The sequence below is a fragment of the Palaemon carinicauda genome, chromosome 35, assembly GCF_036898095.1.
Source record: "Palaemon carinicauda isolate YSFRI2023 chromosome 35, ASM3689809v2, whole genome shotgun sequence".
Taxonomy (NCBI): Eukaryota; Metazoa; Arthropoda; class Malacostraca; order Decapoda; family Palaemonidae; genus Palaemon; species Palaemon carinicauda.
The window spans coordinates 54094240-54112173 of NC_090759.1; the positions used below are offsets into that span (position 1 = coordinate 54094240).

At 34.6% G+C, this 17934-nt stretch overlaps 1 protein-coding gene and 1 pseudogene across 2 annotated transcripts; both read left to right on the forward strand.

Annotated features, from left to right (window-relative positions):
* The first annotated feature begins 6711 nt into the window (after window positions 1-6711).
* On the forward strand, window positions 6712-7561 carry LOC137627488 (uncharacterized; annotated as a pseudogene).
* A 5251-nt stretch (window positions 7562-12812) lies between these two features.
* On the forward strand, window positions 12813-13775 carry LOC137627487 (uncharacterized). Of its 2 annotated transcripts, XM_068358572.1 has the most exons (3): window positions 12813-12919; window positions 13148-13275; window positions 13457-13775. In XM_068358572.1, exons 1-3 carry the CDS (start codon window positions 12908-12910, stop codon window positions 13620-13622), a joined length of 306 nt encoding a protein of 101 aa, XP_068214673.1. In that variant the 5' UTR covers window positions 12813-12907; the 3' UTR covers window positions 13623-13775. The 2 variants fall into 2 exon arrangements, with proteins under 2 accessions (XP_068214673.1, XP_068214672.1); XM_068358571.1 differs by lacking the exon at window positions 12813-12919 and having other exon boundaries at window positions 13112-13275.
* The last annotated feature ends 4159 nt before the right edge of the window (window positions 13776-17934 follow it).

The following is a 17934-nucleotide window of genomic DNA, read 5'->3' on the forward strand; positions in this document are numbered from 1 at the left end:
CATAGGAAAAACAAAAATGAAGAACTTACTTGAGAAATTGAATTGACAATTTAACTCACCACTTACCTGTGAGGAGAGTCGTTGCTTGCGTGAGGGACATAGGATGTAGGAAGAGTAGGTAGAGGGAAGCTACTGACTGGAAGGACGATCTTACTCCATGAGAATTTCTGACAAAATATCATATATTCTCTCTCTAGAATTAAGTTCACAATCACTAGCTGATGCACTTAATTTACAGATTTCTGGACACTTGGTTGTCTTCGTTACACAATTTCCATCATTACTAACAAGAAACCTATATAGAGATAGCTGCTTTGCCCTTACTTTAAAATGGCCTGAGAACAAGACATTACAATATCGGTGAATAGATTTGTTCCTTGCGGGGTTAAAGCCTTACCTGGGTGATATCTTTCTATAAAATTTTTCAGTGTCCCATATTGTTAACGTCTCCCTAATTTCACTTGAATTGAAAGATATATCGCTCTGTCCCTTCTCCTCGTCCCTTGAAATCTCCCACATTCTCTTGATGCTGTAGATTATGCAGTTTCAGTCCATTGCTTTTCATGAATAATGTTTCCGGTAATCGTATCGCCTGCTAACAGCTCCTCATCAATCCGGATAAGTAAAAAACCTTTCAAAGTTGTTCCATCAATGACAGTACCCTTTTCGCAAGTCAATTGATTTGATATTTTCCATTCTTTTCAGAATTAAAACTGTACTAAACCTGGATGTTGTACAATTGCCGGACACACGCATATGATGTTCCCTCTTCACGAAACTTTTCATTTTCAATTTTTAACTTATACTGTACTGTAATCATATCCTTCTTACCGTCTTTCTTCGGAGTCACAATACTGTTAACTTTACGATGCCACGCTCTCTTTTTGATCAACAACAACACAAACTTTATAATGAACAATAGCAATAGCAATCGCAACTCGACAAAGAACATGCGATCCTGCTTATGCTACTCAGAGTATGGAAGAATCTACGGAACTGTATATGGGGGTTGCCTGCTAATATGAGTCAAAATGGGTTAAAATTCCCATGAACACTACATGGGTGGAATATGGGCACTGAGTGACTGATTTATTTGCATCAAGTGATAGCTTCTTTAGTACTTGTCCACCTAAAATGCCCATATGGTGTAAAATGTTCTGCTCACAGAACGAGGTACCACTTGTAACCCAATTCAAGTTTGTATGCTCATATTCATAGTTTCTCAAAACTCAGGGCACCATTGTATGTCGACATTTACTGTAATATTCATACTTTTCCTCTATATTACTCATGAACCTTTGTACATCATTACACACATACATACACTCGATAATTGATGATGCAAAGAAAATTTTGCGAAATACAAAAGGTTGGTTATCAAGGACATCTCATATCTTATGTTTATTATAAGGAAGTTTAAATGAAATAAGTTCGATTGAACTGTGTAAAGAGATAAAAAAACTCATGGTAGAATTTACCTAAAAGAAACACAAAAACTGGCATTGAACTTCATGGGGCTGATTGATGAATAATGTAGCATTTAGTTTAAATTACTTTTATTTAACACAACGCAACACGAGCAAGTAAATTCCCTCTCATATGTTTTTTCATACTTATATGTATCATTAACCTTACGACTATATTTCATTTTAAAAGTGAATACAAAATACTGCAACTTTACACTTTTTCAACAAATCTTTTAGGATGACGTTACTAACGCAATGCCTATTTTCATGACCTTGGCAGAGGCTGGCATGTGTCTACAACTGGCTAAATTGGTATGTGGTAGATCAAAACTGATCTACTGATGTACCAAGTGTGAGAGGAGTTCTACATCAGTCATCCGTAGAGATCAACTCAGGTGATTATCTCATCAAAATGTTTTAACAATTAGATTCCGTGTTTCAATCGCATGCTCCAAAATTTTATAGAATACCACTATACAATTACGAAAAAGAAAACGCCTCACTCTTATCACAATAAGTGAGTCTGCTCAACTCAATTTGTTCCTCCTAATATACTTATACTGCACTCACTTTACCATCCTTGTTGCTACAGATACCCCACTTTAGATCTAACAGACAACTTTTTCTGCGCCGTCTTATTGCCGAACCTGTTTTTTAGCTAAAAGAATGAGTGTAAGAGAAGGGAGCTTGTAATTCTTCATGCCTTAAGGATAACTTTTCTTAACTTTACTCTTCAGAATTTGACTCGCTTATTATTAGACTACTTGCTGTTTTTTTCAATAAGCCCTAGCCCGGGTATATTAAGCAACTAATGTTGGGAGTTGTGTTTTTATGTACTTGGAATTCATCCGACATTTAGCAGTTTTAGTATATTTATGGAAGAATAACTGAACATAAGGGGAAAATAAAGGTTGAATTATTAAAGAGAAAATTAATCTTAGAATGAGATCTGCATATGGAGAAATTCTGTATAAAGAGAATGCAGTCCAATGTCGATACAGTAAGTATTTTGAAAATTTGTTGAATAACAAGAAGAGAATATGTTCAGATCTGAATGATGTAAGAGCAGAAGGGGTTAAGATACTTGCAATTGGTTAGTATAAATTCAAAATGATTGCTGAAGAAACAGTTGCGAATGTAAGAGGTTATAAAATAGTTTATTATTTCATTTTTCATTATGATTATCATTATTTTTCTTGTTATTTTTACTATCATTGTGTTTATTATTGTAATCTCTTTTCAATCTCACTGCTTAATAAACAAGCAATGATTCATAAATAACGATGAACATAAGGTATGAAAGGTGACTGGAAGAAGGAGGTTAAGGCTTGGGGTGGAGTTCTCTATGAAAAGAAAAAAGACAAAATATGAAATGTTCAGCTGATGCTTTCCTTGCCCTATCTCACGCAGCCTGACATCCAGAATCCTTGACCGCTGAGAGCTTTCCTACAGAGCTGGAAGGCCACTGTTCAACCTTTGTTCAATAAAAAAAAAGGGCAAGACATGGGAAAGAGAGAGAGAGAGAGAGAGAGAGAGAGAGAGAGTGTGTGTGTGTGTGTCTGTTAGCTAATTTCACCAGTCATATATGTTACAGCATTTTATTAGCTACTTGTAGCATCTATTTTTTCCAAATATCATTAAACAGAAGACGTGAATTCAATATTGGAATAAATGGAGAACCTTTCAATTTCTATCTCTTTTTTTGGGGGGGCAATCTTTTTTTCTTCATCAAATCATGTTATTTGCTATACCTAATGATAATTAGTTTCAATAGATGCAATTTGCTCCATTAAGATTTTTTAATTACACTGATGATTTTGTAGGTTTATAATACTTTACATGTATAAAATTATGCATTTGATGAATAGTTAGTTATATCAGTGTGTGTGGTCATGATAATATTCTTTTTTTCTATAGAATATTCAGTTACAATAAAATATTTTTCCATATTAATGTTTTAGCCACATAGTATTTTGTCTTATTCTCTTTTATTAACAGAACATTTAATCGTAATGATTTGATTTGTTATATTTACTTCCGTGCCAAGAATAAAGCCTTATTTTTTAAGGAATGATTTTTAATTTCTGCTCTTGAAGCCATATCACTCAAGCACTCCTGTAATTCTTTTACGTACAACTATATCTTGAAGTACGCAAAAAAAAATTTTTTTCTTGTAAAATTATTTTAGTCCAGGCGACAGAATTCTGAATGTTATTTATTTATCGTCCCATTTGCAAATTGTTTTAATCGAGATTGTGGTATCCTGTTGGAAACGTCCCTGCCTAGCGATATGCTGGACTGGAGTTCGAGCCCCACGCAAGCTCGAAAGTTTCTTGTAGTGTCTTCAACCTCGCCATCCTTGTGAACTAATATGGGGGGGGGGGGGGGGGGGCGGTTACGCCTCCAGGTCTACCTGCATAGTTATTAGCAGCTATTTTCTGGCTGTTCCCAGTTCTAGCCTAAATACAGATCATATGTATAGAGTCAGTCTCTAGGGCATTGTCCTACTAGGATATTGTCACTACATTGCCTCCGTCACTCACAAACGACCTTTAATCCTTTAGACAAGACAACTGCGACAACTTTATGTCGTAAGTCCGAATACAGCTTTATAAACAGGTAATATAGTTTACGTTAGATTACATAAGTTGAGTAAGGTAAATTTGTACATGAAATTATTAAACCTTATCAAAATCCATCAGAAAAAAGAGTATTCTTATTCTAATATGTCAACTTATACAGTATAAAAGTCTACTTACAAAAAATTATATTTTACTCAAAATTCAGTCAAAAAAAAAAAAAAATTACGGTTTAAAGAGGCGCGCTGTCAAAGGCCATCTTCATTTTGCGCTAAATGCCAATGTCATGGTTTTTAAGTACAAAATGATTTGAAGTTATAAGGCAGTTTTTCCTCTTGGCTTCCTCATATTTAGATAATAAATATTTCAGCTCTTCAGATTCTTTTGTTGCTTAGTAATCTAATTGCTTTTATTTTATAGCTCAGTGGTGGGTATTCTCTCTCTCTCTCTCTCTCTCTCTCTCTCTCTCTCTCTCTCTCTCTCCGTAATCCGACTTTGATATTGTACAATGCTGCACATGTAGAAGTTATAAATAAGTTTTTTTACAACTATATATATATATATATATATATAGGTAGATACATACATACATACATACATAAATGTATATATACAGTATATATATATATATATATATACACTTGTGTATGATAAATTTTGCACATTAGACATGTTTTTCATATTCAAATAAGCGACATACTTTAATCCCTTAATGTCTGGATTCTCTCTTGGGTCTTTGATCCCGAGGTATAAGAGAGAATCCAAACATTAAGGTATCAATATATACGGCTTATTTAGATACTTGTGTATTTGTGCGTATGTGCGATTGCAAAAGCTTGTCTGGTGTTCATGTCTATGGCCGGCCATATTAATTATTAAACTTCTCGTAAGTTACAAAGAGAGTTAGATTAAAGGAGAGCGAGATAATACAGAGTTAATCTAATTTAAGTGTACCATATCTTATGTGCTTAAACAAACCACCTACAAGTAACCTTTGCTTTCGGACCAATAAAGGAATCTTGTTCAGTGGCGACATCTATTTTTTTTTCAAGTCTCGTCGTCCAAATCTTTCGGTACGTATCTTTTACATTTCTGAGGAATTAAGTATATGTTTATTGAATTAATAAATTCAATCTTCATTCCTCCTACGTTCCACTATAAATCACTCATATCTTTGTTCATTATTATCACCTCTTTCCTCATAATAATGTCCATATGAGTGAAACTTTCTTGAAATGTCTTTACGATTTCTCATGTGCCATAGTTAAGAGTCCAGTCAATTGCTGCTCCAAATGTATGCAACAGAGAGTTTCCTTTGTTACTTTTATGGTTCGTTTAAATGGCAAATATACTTCCGAGACTTTGAGTGACATTGAAATTAGAGTTTACAAAACTTTGCCTTCGATTCTGTGAGTTTCTTTTTTTTCTGGAATTTGCTCTATTACGGCATACGTTAGTTTAAGAAACTTTCCGTTTACTAATATACCCGCATGTTTCATCTTATATATTACAACAGTTTAAAGTTTTAAAGGCCGCTCATAAGTGACAGAGGCAAGGGACAGTGACATTGCCCTAGCAAGCGGGACAATGCCCTAGAGACTAGCCATATATTATATGATCAGCGCCAAGCCACCTCTGTACCCAAGCTAATACCAAGGAGGGCCAGGCAATGGTTGTTGATGACTCAGCAGATAGACTTATAGGCTCCCCCAAACCCGCCAACCTTAGCTCACAAGGATGGTAAGGTTGCAGACACTAAAGGAACTAACGAGTCTGAGAAGGACTCAAACCCCTGTCAGGCAAACACCAGGCAGAGACCTTACCAATCAGGCCACCACAACTCTAATACTATTTTTATAACTTTGTATGTTATGATCATTTCTTTCATATATCGTTTGTTTCGTAATATTAGGATGTGTTTTATCATTGTGAGATCTGTGTAAGACATGGAATGTTTGATGACCATTTATTACTTATATGTAATGTTATAGTAACACTTTTACAAGAAAGAGAGAGAGAGAGAGAGAGAGAGAGAGAGAGAGAGACAGACAGACAGAAGGACTTTTACTTTGTTACGAGGGGCGCAAAAAACTAAACAGTAAAAAACTCAAGCAAAACAAATCAACTCACAGAAAACAGTAATGAATAATCTTTCTTACTATTTTTTGCCGTGCTATTATTTTTCATCTTTAAATGTCTGACTAACATTTTTCTTATGAACCAGATTTTTTTTTCTGTCAATTTATTTTTCTCGTTTGATACAATATGTTGTGTAAAAGGATTACATCATTACTTAGTATGATTCTAATGGAAGCAATATTGCATCAGCCGCATTTTATTCTTAATATTTAATCAACTGGCCAATTTCTCTCTCTCTCTCTCTCTCTCTCTCTCTCTCTCTCTCTCTCTCTCTCTAACACCCATATCAATAAAGGACAGCAATATGTTTAAGCTGCCCCTAATTTTGCGCGATCATCTTTCGCAACAGAGATAGTCAAACAAAAAAAGAATCTTACCCATCCAGATTATGACACAAGTTTGCTTATTCGAGAGAGGTCAACGTAAACAAGGCTAAGGGTATGACCTAATGGTAACCTTCACTGAACCGGGAGAGGGACCTTCCACATATATAAGACGGCGTCTGGGGCCTGACCACACATCAGACCTTCGCCTCCACAACAGCAACATGAAGTTCGCAGTAAGTTTCCAGTCGGGTCTTTTGTGCTAGAAAAGATTGTTAATACTTCTTATGTTTATTAAGAAATATAAACTAGACCAGAGTAGTCCATAAATCTCTGTTCATCAGAATATAATTATAAGGTATTCATCTATTTATTATTTTCCAGCTCGCCCTCGTCTTGGCCATGGTTGCCATGGTCTATGCCCGCCCAGACAACGTCGTAAACGTAGCTCTGGAAGACATCCTCCTGGACCAAGACATTGCTGAGGATTCCACAGTCACTGGAACCTACTCGTAAGTATAAGCTTAAAATCAGTGGTGCTTAGACTTTGGAATTTTTTAACTAAACAATAATTTCCTAAAGTCTGCTTTATTAACTCGATTTTAATTTTTTATCAGACATTTTCAGGTAATTGCAAATTCCCGTAGTTGTATCTTAAATAAAAATGGTTTATTAATGCCTCTAGTAACATCTTATCTTAAAAAAAAAAAAAAAAAGTTTATTCCGGATAACTGACAATATCTGCTTTATCTCCACAGCTGGACCGACCCCTGACGGTAACGAGCACTTCGTCAAGTACGTCGCTGACGACGACGGTTACAGAGTCCTCGAGTCCAACGTCGTCCCAGCCACTGCTGACGGTGTCAGGGCCAACGGCGAACAGGGATCCTTCGTCTCCCTCGAGGATCTCGACGACGACAAATAAACAAAACGAACAACATCCGTAGAGTCATACGCTTCATGAACCTTCATTTCTCATTACATCTCGTCCCGATATAGTATTCTATTTATTGATAGTATTTATATGATCCTTGAATAAACTGGATAATCGAGAGTTGATTTTATTATCTTGATTTATATTAGTGTTTATTATTATACAGGTCAAACTGACTTATAGTAGAACTCAATACTTTGTATTTCTGGCATATGTGCATGATTACAAGACTTAACCTATGACAAAGAAGGGATGATTCAGAATATATATATATATATATATATATATATATCAACGGTTGCTGGCACATTCATACTTATACTATAAATTATGGATGAAAATTTGCTTCCATACACACACATACACACGATAATTGGTGATGCATAGAAAATAAAGCCAAATGCAAAAAGTTTGTTTGCTGTGGCCATCTCAGATGTTTATCACTTTGAAGCCAAGAGAATCGAATAGGTTCGATTGAACTGTTTAAAGAGAAAAAAAAACGAGTAAAATTTACCTGCAAGATACAGAAAAACTGGCGTTGCTCTTTATGGGGGCTACTGTATAGATAATGTAGTCTGTAGTTTAAATTAACTATTCACCGCGATATATCACGTGCAAGTAAATTCACTATTATTTGTTTTACTATCTCCATATATTTTTACTCCAAGATACTTCTATATTTCCATTTAAAAGTGGATGCCAAATATGCCACACCTTCCCAGTTTTCTACAAACCTTTTGGGATTAGGTTGCTAACCCTTAGCCCATTTTCTTGACCCCCCAGAGGCTGGCGTTCACTTACAGCTACCTAAAAGGGTGTGAGGTAAGTCAGGAGTAGGAATTGGGTTCTAGTAAGTCAGAAGTAGGAATTAGGTTCTGGTAAGTCAGAAATAGAAATTTAGTTCTGGTAAGTCAGAAGTAGGAATTAGGTTCTAGTAAGTCAGAAGTAGAAATTTGGTTCTGGTAAGTCAGAAGTAGGAATTAGGTTCTGGTGAGTCAGAAATTGAAATTTGGTTCTGGTAAGTCAGAAGTAGGAATTAGGTTCTGGTAAGTCAGAAATAGAAATTTGGTTCTGGTAAGTCAGAAGTAGAAATTGGGTTCTGGCAAGTCAGAAGTTGAAATTTGGTTCTGGTAAGTCAGAAGTAGGAATTGGGTTCTGGTGAGTCAGAAATAGAAATTTGGTTCTGGTAAGTCAGAAGTAGGAATTGGGTTCTGGTGAGTCAGAAATAGAAATTTGGTTCTGGTAAGTCAGAAGTAGGAATTGGGTTCTAGTAAGTCAGAAGTAGAAATTTGGTTCTGGTAAGTCAGAAGTAGGAATTGGGTTCTGGTGAGTCAGAAATATAAATTTGGTTCTGGTAAGTCAGAAGTAGGAATTAGGTTCTGGTGAGTCAGATATAAAAATTTGGTTCTGGTAAGTCAGAAGTAGGAATTGGATTCTGGTAAGTCAGAAATAGAAATTTGGTTCTGGTAAGTCAGAAGTAGGAATTGGGTGCTGGCAAGTCAGGAGTAGAAATTTGGTTCTGGTAAGTCAGAAGTAGGAATTGGGTTCTGACAAGTCAGAAGTTGAAATTTGGTTCTGGTAAGTCAGAAGTAGGAATTGGGTCCTTGTCAGAAGTGTTCTACTGCCGTTAGATATGAACCAAGTTCTGCATTAGTCAGTCGGCTGATTTTACCTGCGATAGATTTTAACATTGTGTTTCAACCACGTAATTTATTCTTATATGAAACAGCTCTCAACAATTAAGTAAAAAGAAACACCACAGTTTAATCATAAGTTACAGCTCAGATTGTTCCTTTTGCTCATCTTATAATCTCTCTCCCATAATTGTTGCTACTGATACCTCAATTTACATTTAACGGGCAGCTTTTTCTAAGTAGTCTCATTGTCAAACCTGTTTCTTTAGATGAAAGGATGAGTAATGAGAGAAGGGAACTTACTATTTTTCATCCCTTAAAGATAACTGTTCTTAATATAACTTTGGATTTAACAATTTGACTCGATCATTATTAGACTTATTGCTGTTTTTCGATAGGCGCTCTAGCTCGAGTTAATAAAGCAGCTAATGTCGGGAGTTTTTTTTTACATGGAGCTCATCCTAGATTTAGCATTTTGAGTATCTTTATAGCGGAGGAAAAGCTGCCTTTAATGGGAAAGAAATAAAGGGGAAGTATAAGTGTGAATTATCATTAGAATAAGAGGTGTATATGGAGAAACACTTTATGAAGAGAATGCAGTCCAAAGTCGATTAAATAAGTATTTTGAACATTTTTTTAATAAAGAGAACAGAGTATGTACAATTCTGGATAGTAAAAGAGCGGAGGGAGAGGTTTTAGAGTACATTGCAGGTGGTTAGTACAGATTCAAAACCTTTGAAGAACATACAGATGAGGATGTAGATGTTTGAAGAACAGAGTCCATGAGTTGATGGGAGTTTTATTGAAATTATGTAGTAAGTCACTGTGAATTGTTAAGAATAATTCTGAAATGGTTGTTACAGTGGAACAGGGTGACCAACCAAGGTGTATAAGGCATATCTAAATGAAGTAAAGGTGCCTAAATTGTTCCCTTGCACTAAGGTAAATTTGATAAAGGTAACTTTTAAAAAATCTTGGTGATATAATTCTGAGTGAATAAGTATGGCAGACGGCAGAAAGTTCGAAAACTGATGATTACTATGGACTTTGACATAAAAAATTTCTATGAATCAAGTGTTTTATGTCATGACAATAACACCTTAAAAATTTACATACATTCTTACTTTCATGGAAAAAAAAAATTCTTTTCAATAATTTATCTTAATTTATTTGTCATTTTCCCTCGTATTTTTCTTTCTAATTTGCACTTCCATTGGCAGCTTGCAGCTCAAGTAAACGAATTTTATTATTCTTACCAGTAGTAGGTTGGCCAGGGCACTAACCACCCGTTGAGATACTACTGCTAGAGAGTTATGGGGGTCTTTTGACTGGTTACGATTCATTTCCCCTTTGCCTAGACACACCGAACAGTCTGGCCTATTCTTTACATATTATCCTCTATCCTCATACACCTGACAACACTGAGATTACCAAACAATTCTTCTTACTTCACTGTAATTGTTCAGTGGTCACTTTCCTCTTTATAAGGGTAGAAGAGACTCTTTAGCTATGGTAAGCAGCTCTTCTAGGAGAAGGACACTCCTAAATCAAACCATTGTTCTCTAATCTTGGGTAGTGACATAACCTCTGTTCCATGATCATCCACCTTCCTGGGTTAGAGTTCTCTTGCTAGAGGGTACACTTGGGCACACTATTCTATCTTATTTCTCTTCCTCTTCTTTTATTAAAGTTTTTATAGTTTATATGGGAGATATTTATCTTAATGTTGTTGATCTTAAAATATTTCATTTTTCTTTGTTTCCTTTCCTCACCGAGCCATTTTCCCTGTTGGAGCCCCTAGGCTTATAGCATCCTGCTTTTCCAACTAGGGTTGTAGCTTAGCAAGTTATAATAATAATAATAATAATAATAATAATAATAATAATAATAATAATAATAATAATAACAGTCCTGTTATTATTTCTCTTTTCATTAAAATTGTTAATATTACCCTGATCATCATCATCATTATTATTATTATTAATATTATTATTATTATTATTATTATTATTATTATTATTATTATTATTACCATACATAAATTACTGTTTTTAATTTCACTATCTAGTAAACAGACAATGAAGGAAAAATAGCAATGGACAAAAGATTTAAAAGCGAATTGTAAAAGGGAGGTCAAAGATTAGGGCGGAGTTCCCTAAGCAAAGAAAAAAGACAAAATATGAAATGTTCAGCAGATGCTTTCCTTGCCCTATCTCACGCAGGCTGACATCCAGAATCCTTGACCGCTGAGGGCTTTCCTTCAGAGCTGGAAGGCCACCATTCAACCCTTGTTCAATAACAAAAATAGGGCAAGGCATGGGAAATAGAGAGAGAGAGAGAGAGAGAGAGGAGAGAGAGAGAGAGAGAGAGGAAATGTACTTTTATATCAATTTGGCTGATTTTTCAGCATCAAACATTATTCTAAGGCTAGGAATATTTAGCTTCATATATATAGATATATATATATATATATATATATATATATGTATATATATATATATATATATATATATGTGTGTGTGTGTGTATATACGTACCATAGTGTTCATATGATTCACATCATTCTCCTGAATGTATTGGGATAAGTTGATATCTTTTTATAGGGTTTTCTGTCTTTTTGTAACATTATCAGAGCAATACTCCTACTAATTTTTAATAGGGAGAGTCCTTTCAAAAACAATAGCATCCTAACGTTAATCTTGAAACAAACATTCCCCTCATACTACAAAAACGAAGTAAGTTTTTTTTTTTTTTCGTTTTCGCAACATTGGTATCCCAACAATGCATACACATTTTACATTTGCCGAATGTTATTCACCTTTAGATTTGCTCACTAATACGATCCAATCCAGTTATATGTTTATTGTAAAATTTACTTATATTGTAGTTTATATATCCGCCTATTTAAATTATGTATGTAAATATATATATTTCTAGATGAAAGGATATATTTGAGCATCTTATTGTAGATATTTTGCCTTATTGAGAGATTATTTATTCAACTTTTCATTGTCGTATAACAAAGGTCCTTCGAATGACTTACAGTATTCATAGATGGCTTTTTGGGATATGAAAGTTTAATCTTTGTATATTTCGCTATATCATTTCATTACAAATATCATAATTATATATATGTATGTATATATATATATATATATATATTTATATATATATATATATATATACTGTATATATATACTTATATATATATATATATATACACATGAATATATATATACATATATATATATATATATGTGTGTGTGTGTGTGTGTGTATATATATATATACATATATATATATATATATATGTGTGTGTGTGTGTGTGTGTGTGCTAATATATATAAATATATATGTATATATTCAAAGTATTTATCTATCTATATATATATATGTATATGTATATAAATATATATATATATATATATATGTATGAGTATATATACATCTATGTATATATATATATATATATATATATGTATGTATACATATGCAGTATATGTGCTTTTGTGTAATGCCTTTATCGAATGCATACCCCTTTGAATTTAACAAAATAGGATGAACATAATCTATTGAGCAAGTGACCGTCTGAACCAGCTTGTACTGACTCAAAGAAACATTCTCCTGCCTGGGTTATTGCGCAACCGTGCTTAGATACAGACCGCAGATGAGGTCAAGCGAGGAGAACCAGAGAGTTGACTACCCTATATTCCCACTCTTACCAACCAACCCCCTCCCCAACCCCCTTCCATACCATCCGGAGAAGGTTCGTCTGCTATATAAGTCGGCATCTGGCTCCGATGAAGTATCATAAACACATCTATTCGACAACATGAAGTTCGCAGTAAGTTCCTCTCCTTGTTGTTTTGGTTCGAGGGAATAAGGCATTGTTCTATAGTTAGGTTTTCATTATTATTTTTTGCAATTGCATTATCTTGCTATTTTTTCTATTCTGAAACATAGATTATACTTAATACCAAAGATGATATACGCTATTCACGTGTTAAAATGTTTATTTGTTTAATAATTCCTCTTTTAGATTTATTTACTAATGTCTTTATTCATTTTCCAGCTCGCCCTCGTCTTGGCCATGGTTGCCATGGCCTATGCCCGCCCAGACAACGTCGTAAACGTAGCTCTGGAAGACATCCTTTTGAATCAGGATATTGCTGACGATTCCACTGTCACTGGAACCTACTCGTAAGTCCTTAGTTAAAATCACTTGTGCTAAAATTCAGCAATCTAGAGCTTAATATCCTACTTCATTATTAAAAACCATTTAATCTTAAAGTTTTGACATCAATATCATTAATAATAATGATCTATTTGAGTTTTTAGTGGTTTATTTTTAATAATAGAAAATCCTTTTCAAAATTTACAGCTGGACCGACCCCGACGGTAACGAGCACTTCGTCAAGTACGTCGCTGACGACGACGGTTACAGAGTCCTCGAGTCCAACGTCGTCCCAGCGACAGATGCTGGCGTCAGGGCCAACGGCGAACAGGGATCCTTCGTCTCCCTCGAGGATCTCGACGACGACAAATAAACGCCACGAGCACATCTTGTAGTCACCGATTTCACGAACCTTCATTTCTCATTGTATCACGTCCCGTTTAACATTAAGTCATATCTGATCCGTGGATCTTATTTATCGACAGTATTTATGATCAATATAAGTAAATAAATCTGTTAATCAGCATTTTTTTGTCTTATTTCTATAACCAAAATAAGAATCGATTTCATATGGAAGAACTAGGGAAGGGGTAAGAATTTGCAATTTGGCAAACAAAATAGCAAAAAGAATTAGTTACTCTTCCCTATGCAAATTCAATAAAGATTTTATGTGCCAGAGATTTTACAAGGGTATGAGATCGATGGAGGAAATGGTATGACAAGGACCTGTGCAATCGCTGAGATTTTGATTAAAAGGAAATAGGACTTTAAATAAACTATAGAATTATCAAGATACTACAACAAACCCCCAGATACATTTCATCATAAGCATCCAATATCAGGACCTATGAAAATTTACCCTACTAAATGAATGATAACAATTCGTTAAAATTGACCTGTTTAGCGAGATACCGCGAAACCAGATGCAGACTTGCGAGTTGGACTCCCTTTCTTGACTTAATTGTTACAGAGACAAGGTCAAACCAAGTGCCTTAAGGGAAGATTGGTTCATGTTGAACTGGTCTCACGACAACAAAGGTCTTAAAAGTACTCTTCCTCACTCAATCTGATTACTAAAGGGCTGATATAGTAAAACCAAAACCTTATAAGAAATCTGGGTTATGTTAAACTGGCATCATAACAAAGAAAAAAAAACTTGTTTTGCTAATAAATGTCAAAAGATCAAGATTGTGGGTATCAGGGTGAATGATACCTCAGGAGAATTCAAGAAGAAAGGCTTGTACCTCAGCTTACATGATTTCTCCAAGTAATGAAATTAATTAACGTCATTTACAGGAAACTATTAAAAGGTGAAAGTGCCGAAAGAATAGTAAGGATGATCTGAAAATGGAAAATATTTAACATAGGTTGCCATTTTTGTACACTTTTATCACCATTTTATTTTATATCCCTCCGTATTTCCGTAACTATGCGGGATGTACAGTTGCCTGCCTAACTGCCTGCCCTATTATCATTATTATTATTACTTGCTAAGCTACAACCCTAGTTGGAAAAGCAGAATGCCATAAGCCCAGGGGCTCTAACAGGGAAAATAGCCCAGTGAGAAAAGGAAATAAGGAAACATAAAATATCTTAAGAAGAATAACATTAAAATAAATATCTCCTATATAAACTATACAAACTTTAACAAAATAAGAGGAAGAGAAATAGGATAGAATAGTGTCCCCGAGTGTACCTTCAAGCAAGAGAACTCTAACCCAAGACAGTGGAAGACTATGATACAGGTGCTATGGCACTACCCAAGATTGGAGAACAATGGTTTGATTTAGGAATGTCCTTCTCCTAGAAGAGCTGCTTACCAAAGCTAAAGAGTCTCTTCTACCCTTACCAAGAGGAAAGGGGCCACTGAACAATTACAGTGCAGTAGTTAACCCCTTGAGAGAAAAAGAATTGGTTAGTAATCTCATTGCTGTCAGGTGCATGAGGATAGAGGAGAATATGTAAAGAATAGGCCAGACTATTCGGCGTGTGCGTAGGCAAAGGGAATGTGAACCGTAACCAGAGAAAAGGATCCAATGTAGTACTATCTGGCCAGTCAAAAGACCCCATAACTCTCTGGCGGTTGCGTCTCAAGGGTGTTCAAGAGGCACATTGGCCTTCAAAGTTTTTTTTTTTTCTTTTTCTTTTGCGATCACCCTTCCGAAAGTTGACCTTTTTAAGAACAAATTTAAATCTTTATAACATTTTAAATATTTCAGTACAGTGAGACTAGCATTATATCCAACACGGAAAAAAAAAACATTTGAAAACTACTGTGTCCAGCTAACCAAAGGACCCCAACTTACTAAAAATGTATCACTGACCTTCTGAGGTTTCTTTGCTAAAGGAGTGAAACATTGACCTTGATCTATATGGAAATATGTTTAGAGGCATTTACTATATATATGTAGGCATATTTGTATATGATATGTATTCGTACTAATATCATGCATGAGTACACTTCTTTCCTCGGTTTAAAATTTCATATACTGTATATATAATCTCTTAAAACTATATATATATATATATATATATATATATATATATATATATATATATATATATATATATATATATATATATATGTGTGTGTGTGTGTGTGTGTGTATAAATATACACACATATATATATATATATATATATATATATATATATATATATATATATATATATATATATACTGTAAATATAGATAAATAGATAGATAGATAATTAGATATATATTGATATAATAATGTCTGGATTCTCTAACCGACCTCGGGATCAGAGCCCCAGGCGAAACCACTCAAAGACAATAGCTTCTGACCGGCGTGGAATCGAACCCTGGTCCACGAAACATGTAACAACAGTGACATACCACTTGGCCACGAAGATTGATAAAAGTCAATGACATTTTTTTGTACTTATACCTATCCAATTCAGGTTTTTTATACTTAGAATTAAAATCAACCCATCTTCACCATCGTAGCTAATTAGTATGTATGTACTTTCGATTCGATTAATGATAAATATTGCACATTTGCACGGGCTTTTTCATATTGAAATAAGCCATATAAAAGATAAATTTAGTATGATAAAGAGATATAAAAGAGGAGGAAAAGTGATAAACATTGCATGTACCTTTGGCCTGGTTCAGACAATGGTGTCCACCATTATTCATAACAGAAATCGCATTTTTCAAAACGTTACTGAAAATTTCTATATTTAATGTGAAGTAAGACATAATCTGCAATAAATGGAATGGCTATTATTCATTTGGATATTAAGACAAATGCATTAACCAATTCCTACAAGCCAAATGTTGATTCAAGAAAAGGCCAAATCTTTGTTTGAGGACTTGTATACAAATATCCCGATGAAAAGGACACTTCATATACACTAAGTCTTGGGTGGTTTGTTCAAGAAGAGTTTCTGTTTGCATTATATTAAAATTCATGGAGATGCTGCCGCTGCTAAGTGGTTAAAAAAAATCGCCGATGGAAAACAAATTCCTCCAGAACTCTTCTTCAATGTCGGAGATACAGGTGTGCTATGGAAATGAATGACAGATCCCTCATTTATTTCAAAGGGAGAAAAACAATGCCAGGCTGCAAGGTACCCAAAGATAGACTAACATTGGTACTAGGAGGTAATATCCCCAGCGATTTCAAGTTAAAACCCCTGTTAGCCTACCATTCTAGTAATCCAACGCCCTCAAAAACATCTCAAAGTCGATACTTCCTGTCATTTGGAGGCATAATCCTATAGCATTAGTCAACGTGGCCATTTTTGAAGAATGGTTCAATGGCTATTTTATAGAAGCAGTTAAGGAATATTATAGTACAAAGAAACTTCTTTTAAAGGTTATGTTGATCCATGATAATGCTCCTGCACAACCCATGCATCGAGATGACCTTGACTCAAAGGGGAAATATGTTTTCTTACCATTAGACACTACTCTTATTCAACCAATGAATCAAGGCACCATAGCTATCTTTAAGCTGTACTGTACCATATATCGTATATCTTACGCCAGGGAGTAGATACTATTTCGGCAGAGGACTGGATAAACATTTAGGAGTTTTGGAAGGGATACAATATTTATCAGACAGTATTAAACATTAGTGCAGCTTAGACCGAAGTGATTCAAACAGCTATAAATGGTCTGGAAGAAACTGTGCTCTCAATTCATTTACGATTTTAAGTTTTGATGAGCCAGTAAAGGACATATCGCAAAATTTGGTATCCCATCGTAATAAAGATGAGATGAAGTTGGAAGATTTTGAACATATCACAAAGGGTTACAAGCAGCCACTGACCAACGATGAATTGCTGTAGTAAAAAAAAAAAAAAAAAAAAAAAAAATGAAGAAAGTTTCCCTAATCCCGAACCAAATAATTGCAAGCTTAGAAAATGCAGTGTTGTTTTTAACATATCTCCAAGATATCTGTGAATCTTTGAATGCCAGGATCATCCAGCTGAGCAATTTCAAAAATCGCTAATGATGTAGAGATTTGTTCCTATAGTATAGGAAAATTTGCAACTATAAGAGGAACACTAACCAACAAACTTTAGACCACTTCCATGTAAGAGTTGAAAAATTAAAGGCTTCAGAATCATCACCTGGTTTTGATGTATTTTATTAAAGCTCATTGGACTCGTGAGCAATACCAATATACAATCCAAAAATTTAACAAAGGTGAACT

Bases quoted from the DNA above. Each gene is read 5' to 3' on its own strand.
- LOC137627487 (XM_068358571.1), top strand. From the start codon at position 13,127: ATGTCTTTATTCATTTTCCAGCTCGCCCTCGTCTTGGCCATGGTTGCC. The intron at 13,276-13,456 runs GTAAGTCCTTAG...CAAAATTTACAG, and splicing joins ACTGTCACTGGAACCTACTC to CTGGACCGACCCCGACGGTA.